We start from the raw sequence: 11,562 nt of genomic DNA, 5'->3' as shown, positions 1-11,562 counted from the left end.
CAACGCAGACATTGATCCGACATGAGACCACACTCCGGGCCCTATCAATGACCCATCACATGAAAGCACAACCAACTTATCATGTCATCCCAGATAGCATCTCCATCGACATACTGAGCTATACTACTAGAGCATCATCACCACCTCAACGAAAACTAAATCCAGAATTCCCTCATTTTCTCATCCCCTGGAGAGTCTGGAATTTGGGTCCTTGCAGAAAGAGTGTTAGCAGGGAAGTTTTACCACACACACACACGCACGCACTCACGCACGCGCGCGCGCACACACACACACACACACACAGCATGTGAGTATCAACATATACATACATAGTACAATACATGCATTTACTGTAAATGCCTACAGAGAAAGGAAACTGGCTTTATCCCATGTTACACTGACAACTGGCCTGTTATATTTCTGTCATGAAGGGCCTTGTTTATTGAGAGAGAGCCCACTCAGGAGCCAGATCCACAGTTTATTTATGGAGCTCACAGACTAGTGAAGTAGCAGCACCGCCCCAAGCCGTCACTCTGGAGCAACCCACCAGTAAAACAGAGCCCGAGAGCTCGTTGCACCAACCAACATTCTACTGATACATTTTTAAAATGTCTATATTGGAATTCTTAAAATCCCATGCATATTTAATGACCCGGCAAATAAAGAGATTCACACTGGACAAAGATTGGGTTCTGGGGCTTGCCTGTACCAGTTAAATAAGCAATTAGTTATGGGAATCCCACATAAAGGTGTAATTTGGTGTGACTGTGAATAAGTAAATGTACATCTGTCTGAATAGCTCGTGGGTAGCTAACTCTGTTGCTGCTGACAGCTAATCCAAATTATAGTGCTATGGAAATGCTGGCAAAGAATGGGAGTGTTGTACCAGCGAACCTGATGATAGTTACGTCCTACGTTTCACCTGCGCACATGCTGCTCTGGTCTCTGAATGCGGCTTGTCAATATTAAATCATTCATCCACTGGGTTGGTATCAGTTGAACATTCTTGGCTAAAGAGGTAGGGCTAGAGGTACCTGCTAGAGCAGTTAGGTACCCCAGACCAATTTTTTTGCAATTAGTGTTGGAGCTGTCAGATGGAGAGGAAAGCAAAGGGGGCTGTTCAGTCCTGCTGCACCACACACAGCTCACCATGCCAAGATACTGAGGTGGGGGATTGTACTCTTTCCTTCTCTCTCTCCCTCCCTCTTTCCCTCTATCTCTCTTCCCACCAAACCTTCTGGAGGTGAGCTGAACTATGCCATGCTAGGAGCTCTATCTGGTGCCTTGGACCTTGAGGAGTTCATCTGACACACCCTTAGCCTCAACACGATCACCTTTCACCTCCACCTAGCGCCTCCTCACTTTGACCATCATCCCCTTGCCTCCCAGTCTCTGGTCACGCCAGAGAGGAGCAGACAGCAGAAGCCCATCTCACATCTGAGGAACGTCTGAGGGACCCGTGGCACCACACAAAGGCGGAGCAAGCCCCTTTGTGCCTAAAATCTCAGGAAGAATGAGCAACCACATCTAGCTGATATTTGCTTGTCTTTCCCAGAGAAAAGCGCGCAAGAGAGAGGGGGAGATACATACTCCTGTGAAATAAAGAGAGGGAGAAGGACAGGGAGAAGCAGGGGAAGATGCCTTTCGGGGGGGTTGCAGGGCTGAAGGAGCAGATTCTGAAACCAGGGAAGGAGGAGGTGAAGAATATGGTAGGAGATGGCCTGGGGAACCTGCAGAGGTGAGTCTGAGACTGTCTGGAATGTGTTGGAGGAAATGGGATTGAATGAGTGTGAATCTCGGCTCTTTGACTGAGATATGTGTGTGACTCAATGGGGTAAAAACGACACAGTGCAAGTTTGACATCTACTTGAAGCAACAGATCAGATCATTTCAGATATATTATTTATTTTCGAGTACTGTTAGATATTTTATCTTAGTTATCATATTGTATTTTAAGATTTTTATATAGCTTGGTCAATATTCTAATCCAAATTATAGTCCTATAGGCTAGCATTAAAAATCTCTATATCCACTGGCAAAACGATTGCAGTGCTATAATCCCAAACTCAGATAATTTGATCAAAATTCTAAGGACTATGAACAAAGCCAGTGGTAGAAAACAGGAGGATTGAAGAACATTAATCTCACCATGTACTGTACCCAGAGATCTTAGAGATAACTAAATATTTAATTGTTTTGCTTGCCAGGCAATGCAAGTGATGTCATCGCGAGTTTTATCTTAAGACATTGTGATGCATATTTCATAACTGATATATATTTCACAAGGGGAGGATGATAAATATGGAACTTCCACATATGAGGTGGATTGTTGTCTGAAAAGAGATAAACCAAGTAAGTGGGCAATTTCCTGTGAAAGGGAATTATTTCAGGTTAAGATCCAGAGTTCACTGTGCAGTCTGAAATAGATACATTTGAAAGTATATTTTAAAGTGAACTGGACAAATTGATCCAACAAGCGATTTTCATTTATATTATGGTTGTGATATTAGTACAATGAAAATGTGTCCTCGTTAAATGTGTGTAAACTGAAATGTTGTCAGCTTACTTTCTATTTTATCAGTTTTATTTTAAACACGATACAAACACATGGAAAAGGCAAAGAAATGAAATCTTTCATCAAAGTCCACAAGGATCCATGTGCAATCCCACCAAACTGGTCACATCATTACTAGCAGGTGAAACTAAGAAATGTGAATCCAGAGAGACCAAGAGAGGAAAAGAGATATTAAGTCTGAGCAGAATGAATCTGTCTATCTATCTATCTATGTATCTATCTATCTATCTATCTATCTATCTATCTATCTATCTATCTATCTATCTACCAGTAATCTTATTTCCTATGAGGTCATATTTCACTGAGACTAAATTTATTGGCCGAAATACAAACATATATGGGAATGACATGTTCTCTTAATAGGGTCTCTCTAGGATGTTGCTGACCAGTCTGTCAGTAAACTGACACTGTTTTAGTCCATTCTGAATTACTTCTTGAAATGTAAGCTATCGTTGGTACAAAAAAGGTTGGATAATAATGACATTGAACAACAGACACAAATACATCTTCTGTTCAGTATGATGTGACTTCTCAACAGTCATAGAACTTCACAGACATAATGACGTCATTGACTTAATGCAGACAGGATGACATCATTTTGGTCTACTTGAGGATAAAAAAATATATATAAAAAAAACAAGACAAGCGTAAATACTTTCCACTGATAATGATCAACCATTCTCATAGCATTGTCCAGTCTATTTTAGATAGTGGAGAGCACGATCTGTGAGTTTGGAAAGAGGGATGGGGCTGGGGATGACAGGGGTGAGTTGGGATGATGGATTAGGGATGGAGAAGGCAGGGGTGAGTTGGGATGATGGATTAGGGATGGAGAAGGCAGGGGTGAGTTGGGATGATGGATTAGGGATGGAGAAGGCAGGGGTGAGTTGGGATGATGGATTAGGGATGGAGAAGGCAGGGGTGAGTTGGGATGATGGATTAGGGATGGAGAAGGCAGGGGTGAGTTGGGATGATGGATTAGGGATGGAGAAGGCAGGGGTGAGTTGGGATGATGGATTAGGGATGGAGAAGGCAGGGGTGAGTTGGGATGATGGATTAGGGATGGAGAAGGCAGGGGTGAGTTGGGATGATGGATTAGGGATGGAGAAGGCAGGGGTGAGTTGGGATGATGGATTAGGGATGGAGAAGGCAGGGGTGAGTTGGGATGATGGATTAGGGATGGAGAAGGCAGGGGTGAGTTGGGATGATGGATTAGGGATGGAGAAGGCAGGGGTGAGTTGGGATGATGGATTAGGGATGGAGAAGGCAGGGGTGAGTTGGGATGATGGATTAGGGATGGAGAAGGCAGGGGTGAGTTGGGATGATGGATTGGGGATGGAGAAGGCAGGGGTGAGTTGGATGATGGATTAGGGATGGAGAAAGGGTGAGTTGTATGATGGATTAGGATGGAGAAGGCAGGGGTGAGTTGGTATGATGGATTAGGGATGGAGAAGGCAGGGGTGAGTTCCATGATGGATTAGGGATGGAGAAGGCATGGGGTGAGTTCATGATGGATTAGGGATGGAGAAGGCAGGGGTGAGTTGGGATGATGGATTAGGGATGGAGAAGGCAGGGGTGAGTTGGTTGATGGATTAGGGATGGAGAAGGCAGGGGTGAGTTGGTATGATGGATTAGGGATGGAGAAGGCAGGGGTGAGTTGGGATGATGGATTAGGGATGGAGAAGGCAGGGGTGAGTTGGGATGATGGATTGGGGATGGAGAAGGCAGGGGTGAGTTGGGATGATGGATTAGGATGGAGAAGGCAGGGGTGAGTTGGGATGATGGATTAGGATGGAGAAGGCAGGGTTGAGTTGGGATGATGGATTAGGGATGGAGAAGGCAGGGGGTGAGTTGGTATGATGGATTAGGGATGGAGAAGGCAGGGTGAGTTGGTATGATGGATTAGCTCCTTTGGATGGAGAAGGCAGGGGTGAGTTGGGATGATGGATTAGGGATGGAGAAGGCAGGGGTGAGTTGGGATGATGGATTAGGGATGGAGAAGGCAGGGGTGAGTTGGTATGATGGATTAGGGATGGAGAAGGCAGGGGTGAGTTGGTATGATGGATTAGGGATGGAGAAGGCAGGGGTGAGTTGGTATGATGGATTAGGGATGGAGAAGGCAGGGGTGAGTTGGGATGATGGATTAGGGATGGAGAAGGCAGGGGTGAGTTGGTATGATGGATTAGGGATGGAGAAGGCAGGGGTGAGTTGGGATGATGGATTAGGGATGGAGAAGGCAGGGGTGAGTTGGTATGATGGATTAGGGATGGAGAAGGCAGGGGTGAGTTGGGATGATGGATTAGGGATGGAGAAGGCAGGGGTGAGTTGGGATGATGGATTAGGGATGGAGAAGGCAGGGGTGAGTTGGGATGAGGGCAGAGCCGGTGTCCAGAATGAGTCAGTTGAGTCACTGTAAATGTATTGCTTGTGAATGTGGCATGAACACAACCAGTCATAATGTTTTCATCTGATTGTCAAACAAATCACTTCAAAAAGTAGGTTACCTTTGACATTTGTCCAAAATAATTATAGAATCTGAACAGTGCACTATGCACCCGGCTGTTACAATCTCACCGGAGAACGTATCCGATCGAGCGAAACAGCGCTCCTCTGTCTTCCTATATGCAGACCATATATCTGAGTCTGGCCAAAAAGAGTATGACATTCCATACTCTTTTTGGCCAGACAGCATCAGATACAGTACATGGCCTATAAATACTGAGACAGATAGGTTCTGTTTCGTTTGCTCAGATGCTTTATCTGTGACTGATGAGTCTTTCTGTCAATATTTAAACATTTTATTTTGGACGGGCAAGGATGTAGGGTAGGGCAGGCCTACCCATAACACCAGCTCTGGATGAGGGATTGGAGAAGACATAGGTGAGTTTAGAGGAAGGATGGGGGCTGGAGAAATCAGGGTGAGTCGGGGAAGAGAGCTGTTAGCTGCCTGGGGGGGGGTAGGGAAGACAGGGGTGAGTTGGGATGGAGGGATGGGGGCTGGGGGGTTGGCGAAGACAGGGGTGAGTTGGGATGGAGGGATGGGGGCTGGGGGGTTGGGGAAGACAGGGGTGAGTTGGAGGTGGAGGGATGTGGGATCATTGGATGAGTTGGAGGTGGCAAAGAGAACAGTCCATTACTTGTTTGACTGGAGTCTTTTGACAATTTTTTGGGCCTTCCTCTGACACCGCCTAGTATACAGGTCATGGATGGAAGGAAGCATGACCCCAGTGATGTACTGGGCCGTACGCACTATACTCTATAGCGCCTTACGGTTGGATGCCGAGGGAGAAAAGGTGTCGCCGTGCCCTCTTCACAACTGTCTTGGTGTGTTTGGGCCATGATAGTTTGTTGGTGATGTGGACACCAATGTACTTGAAACTCTCGACCTGCTCCACTAGAGCCCCGTCGATGTGAATGAGGGTGTGTTCGGCCCTTCTTTTCTTGTAGTCCACGATCAGCTCCTTTGTCTTGCTCATGTTGAGCGAGATGTTGTTGTCCTGGCACCACACTGCCAGGTCTCTGACCTCCTCCCTATGTCCTGTCTCATCATTGTTGGTGATCTGGCCTACCACTGTTGACGTTGGAGTCATGCTTGGCCACGCAGTCATGGGTGAACAGGGACTACAGGAGGGGACTAAGCATGCACCGCTGAGGGGCCCCAGTTTTGAGGATCAGTGTGGCAGATGTATTGTTGCCTACCCTTACCACCCGGGGTCAGGAAGTCCAGGACCCAGTTGCAGAGGGAGTTGTTTAGTCCCAGTGTCCTTTGCTTAGTGATGAACTTTGTGGGCTCTATGGTATTGAACGCTGAGCTGTAGTCAATGAACAGCATTCTCACATAGGTGTTCCTTTTGTCCAGGTGGGAATGGGCAGTGTGGAGTGCAATTGAGATTGCATCATCTGTGGATATGTTGGAGTGGTATGCGAATTGTAGTGGGTCTAGGGTTTCCTGGATGATGGTGTTGATGTGAACCATGACCAGCCTTTCAAAGCACATCATGGCTACCGATGTGAGTGCTACGGGGAGGTAGTAATTTAGGCAGGTTACCTTTGCTTTCTTGGGCACAGGGACTATAGTGGTCTGCTTGAAACATGTAGGTATTACAGACTCGGTCAGGGAGATATTGAAAATGTCAGTGAAGACACTTGCCAGTTGGTCCGTGAATGCTCTGAGTACACGTTCTGGTTATCCATCTGGCCCATCGGCCTTGTGAATGTTGACTTGTTTAAACGTTTTACTCACACAAGGCTACGGAGAGCGTGATCACACAGTTTTCTGGAACAGCTGGTACTCTCATGCATGCTTCAGTGTTGCTTGCCTCGAAGAGAGCATAAAATAAATGTAGCTCATCTTGTGTCACTGGGCAGCTTGCGGCTGGGTTTCCCTTTGTCAACTATTATGGTTTGCAAGCCCTGTCACTCCCGACAAGCTTCAGTGCCGGTGTTGTAGGATTCAATCTTAGTCCTGTATTGACACTTTGCCTGTTTGATGGTTCATCTGAGGGTACAGTGGAATTTCAATGGGGGATCAGTGGATAGGGAGACAGGGCTGAGTTGGAGTCGAAGGATGTGGGCTTAGGGGATTGGGAAAGACAGTGGTGACAGTCTGTGGGAGACAGGGATGAGTAAGATTCTGCTTGCTAATAGATCATGGGATAAAATACCCTTTTGTTTTTTTAACGAATGTGGGCCTTTCAAGCAAGACATCATAAAGGTTTTCTTGCACATGAAAGACTTGTGAATGAATGAAGGAGTGAATGAAGTGTACATACTATAGACCTCTGAAGAGTGCCTGGGAAAAAGGAATGGAGCCCAGCATCATTGACATCAAGGGACTAATAAAGGGATATGTTTGTATTGTATGTGTGGGTGTTTTGTTTTGCTTCAGCTAATGCTTTGACACTTCAGTTCTCTTTATGTGCACTTTGCCTGTTCTGCAGCAAATAACATGTGCATTAGTTAAGGAACCTGAGTATGGTGCAAATTTAAACATGACTGACTCAGTCTACAATAGTGCCAATTTAGGGTTATTTGGCTTGTAACAGTAGCAGATCCCCTTTTGGTGCTATGCAGAACCCTTTTTGACAAGGTCTAAATGGAACACATGCTGCTATAACCCTTTTGTAAGGTTCTGCAAAGAACCAATATTTTAAATATAATTACACCAAAAAATATTTTTTTCAGGTTGTTTTATGGATAGAAGTTTGCAATAATCTCTACTGTTTGCCCACCTGTCTATCAAACACTCTGTCTGTTAGCTGCCTGGAGGAGTGATGAGGATATCTATTACACTGTCAACCATTGAATTTGTGCTTTGCTAACCTAATGCAGCAGACACCTGAGCCCTGTTTCTTTCTTTCTTTCTGGTCCTGGAGAGAAAAAAAACTGTTCAACCAATCAAGTAAATGTGGAGGAGGAGTTAAGGTGGAGTGTTGCCTTGTTAACATCCAAAAGTGGAAGTCATGTCACAGGCTCTCTTTCCATTTCCGCTGAAAACGAGATGCATCAGGATGTTTCTCGACCCCACTGAGGGTGGCGCTCTGCAAACTCCACACACCAATGTAACACAAAAATACTTACATTGTTTACATTCAATCCATTTGTGATGAATGTTAGGACGCTTCGAATACTGACCTTATTCCCCTGTGAATCACTATAGCTGTCCGTATTCAATGGATTGAAAACATATAGTATATATAGTTAGGACATGCCATTCACTAACAATGGATGTACAGTATGTGCAAGAGAGACCAAATACATGATAAAATACAGACCCCATGAACACCATTATCATATCTGCCCAGAGAGAGGAACTCAGGTAGAGATCTGAGGCAGCCAGATGAAAGCAATTCCTTCCTCCGTTTAAAAGAATATATAATAATAGTATTGAAGACAGAAAGGGTAAGATCAGGAATGGTCTTAGTGTCTTTTAAAGACTGTTTAACTATTTAACATGAAGTGTCATTCAAGGGAATTAGGTATACATCACATTTTTGTATACACAATACTTATTTGTTGTACACTCTTCGAAAAAAGATGCTATCTAGAACATAAGAGTTTTTCTCAGCTGTCCCCATAGGATAACCCTTTGAATAACTATTTTTGGTTCAAAGTAGAAGCTTTTTGGGTTCCATGTAGAACTTTTTCCACAGAAGGTTCTACGTGGAACCCAAAAGGGTTCTGAAAACAAAAAGGGTTCTACCTGGAACCAAAAGGGTTCTCCTATGGGGACAGCCGAAGAGTATTAGGACTATGTAGTGTAGTATAACAACATCACCAATTAAACACTTACCAATGTCCTCCTGTTGAACATTGTAGGAAAATTGACTGTTTGCTGGGTATCTGTCTCAACTTGCATGTTTTGTGTTACAGGAAAATCGATGGCACCAATGCGGACGAGGAGGACCAGATGGAGCTGACAGAGGACGCGGAACAGGAGACCCCCTCGCCACAGTGCCCCTCTGTTTGATTGCGGGTGCTGCGGCCTGCCCAAGCGCTACATCATCGCCATCCTCAGTGGACTGGGTTTTTGCATCTCCTTTGGCATCCGCTGCAACCTGGGGGTGGCCATCGTGGAGATGGTCAACAACAACACGGTCTACATCAATGGGACACCTGTACTCCAGGTGAGAGAGAAATAAATATCTCACTGACATAAACAAGACTCCATAGATTGAGGTGTGCATCATGGAGTGTGTAAAACTTTGTAGCAGTCGTTAGGGCAATGAAGAAGCAGGAGGTAGGCAGGTAGAGGCAGGGGTCAAATTGAGTCGGTCGGCACCTATGATCCAAATGAGAGCCAGACGGAGCTGAGACCTTGTACCTGCTTTGGTTATTTGAATTATGACAAATTGTTGTCCACATTTCATTTTCCACAGACAAAAACACGAGTAAGCTTCAGCCAAATCAGACATCCTCATAGTAGAATAGTTTAACTATTCAATTGTTCAGCCTGTCCCATCAATGCGAGAAAACAATCTTAATCTCAAGGTACATTCAAATTGCACATGCAATTTTTTTTCTCATTTTGTCTTTCATAGTTAAAGTGTACCTATGATGAAAATTACAGGCCTCTCTCATCTTTTTAAGTGGGAGAACTTGCACAATTGGTGGCTGACTAAATACTTTTTTGCCCCACTGTATATACACTGCTCAAAAAAATAAAGGGAACACTAAAATAACACATCCTAGATCTGAATGAATGAAATATTCTTATTAAATACTTTTTTCTTTATATAGTTGAATGTGCTGACAACAAAATCACACAAAATGTATCAATGAAAATCAAATTTATTAACCCATGGAGGTCTGGATTTGGAGTCACACTCAAAATTAAAGTGGAAAACCACATTACAGGCTGATCCAACTTTGATGTAATGTCCTTCAAACAAGTCAAAATGAGGATCAATAGTGTGTGTGGCCTCCACGTGCCTGTATGACCTCCCTACAACGCCTGGGCATGCTCCTGATGAGGTGGCAGGTGGTCTCCTGAGAGATCTCCTCCTAGACCTGGACTAAAGCATCCGCCAACTCCTGGGCAGTCTTTTGTGCAACGTGGCGTTGGTGGATGGAGTGAGACATGATGTCCCAGATGTGCTCAATTGGATTCAGATCTGGGGAACGGGCGGGCCAGTCCATAGCATCAATGCCTTCCTCTTGCAGGAATTGCTGACACACTCCAGCCACATGAGGTCTAGCATTGTCTTGCATTAGGAGGAACCCAGGGCCAACCGCACCAGCATATGGTCTCACAAGGGGTCTGAGGATCTCATCTCAGTACCTAATGGCAGTCAGGCTACCTCTGGCGAGCACATGGAGGGCTGTGCGGCCCCCCAAAGAAATGCCACCCCACACCATGACTGACCCACCGCCAAACCGGTCATGCTGGAGGATGTTGCAGGCAGCAGTACATCTCAATTGTCAGTAGAAAACACATTTGTTTAAGCAAGTCAGCCATATCAGCTATGTTTTTTTTAAAGGCAGTAAATGAGGCTGAATGAACTGTTTCACAGCCAGACAAGGCTCCGCTGATAGCCAGGTGTAGTGGTGGTAAGGATTCACTCCATGGTGCTGAAAAGAAAGCTCTGCTATTGGGACAGCTTTATGTAGGGCCCAACAGTTTGTGGGCACCATTTGTCACCGTCAGGGGTCAACTTTGGTTTTAGAAGTGGGGGGAGGGCATAACTTATTTTTATTATATATGTATTTTTTATCCAGTTAGATAAACACTCCAAACAGCCCACCCGAACGCTCAGAGGCGTCTGCATGGTCCTAAAGGACACCAATGCCTCGTTTTGTATCACATTCCAATGATAAAACTGTGGGCAACAAAAATTAAATTTAAGAATGTGGAGGGTCCCCAGTGAAGGTTGTGCCCCTGGTCACCGTTACAATACAATTTGTGTATTGTTTAGTGTTTTGTCGTGTAGTGGCTTTGCTGGCATGCATTTAAAAAATGTTTTGGGAGTTTTTCCCACCAAGATGTACGTGCTAAAATCGCCACTGTAAGTGGCTAGGAGTATTACAGAAAACATATATACAGTATATAAATAGTAATTTATTGAGCGAAATTGAAGTAACTCTTTCCTCATGAGTGTAGCGTTGTTCGTGAGTCCCGAACACTGCATCCGTATCATACCTAAATAAATGGGCCTATGGTATGAAAATGAAACAGAATTGTCTATAATGTTGCAATAACGGCAAGGGAATTAAATGATGTAACGACAGCAATTGTTGTAAGATTATATGGAATATAGATTGAACAAATATGTAGTTTAACTTGAGAAAACAACATCAAACATTTTCAACACAAAAACAGTACTGAGAGGGCACTATTGTGGAAAGACGAGTTTAGTGACATCACCACAGAGTGATATCAATGGCCACAGTGATTGAATTTTGAAAAAGTATTTTAAAATATAATATAATTCCATAGTATGCCTAGTAAATGGGCATGTATAGGCTAACACTTATAGGCTGCTGGCTAA

The 11,562-nt window shown here is 44.5% G+C and overlaps 1 protein-coding gene across 1 annotated transcript in view; it reads left to right on the top strand.

The window, feature by feature from the left end:
- The first annotated feature begins 1,115 nt into the window (after positions 1-1,115).
- The window catches only part of LOC123992857 (vesicular glutamate transporter 3-like), a 44,286-nt gene continuing 33,839 nt past the window's right edge, over positions 1,116-11,562 (top strand). Inside the window, 3 exon segments of the mRNA XM_046294429.1 lie at positions 1,116-1,738; positions 8,948-9,001; positions 9,003-9,201. Of these exon segments, the coding sequence (XP_046150385.1) occupies positions 1,638-1,738; positions 8,948-9,001; positions 9,003-9,201 (354 nt within the window). The 5' untranslated portion in view covers positions 1,116-1,637.

This window comes from Oncorhynchus gorbuscha, linkage group LG02 (assembly GCF_021184085.1).
Source record: "Oncorhynchus gorbuscha isolate QuinsamMale2020 ecotype Even-year linkage group LG02, OgorEven_v1.0, whole genome shotgun sequence".
Lineage (NCBI taxonomy): Eukaryota > Metazoa > Chordata > Actinopteri > Salmoniformes > Salmonidae > Oncorhynchus > Oncorhynchus gorbuscha.
The sequence above is the reverse complement of the archived record's forward strand: the minus strand, read 5'-3'. Positions and strand labels throughout refer to the sequence as shown.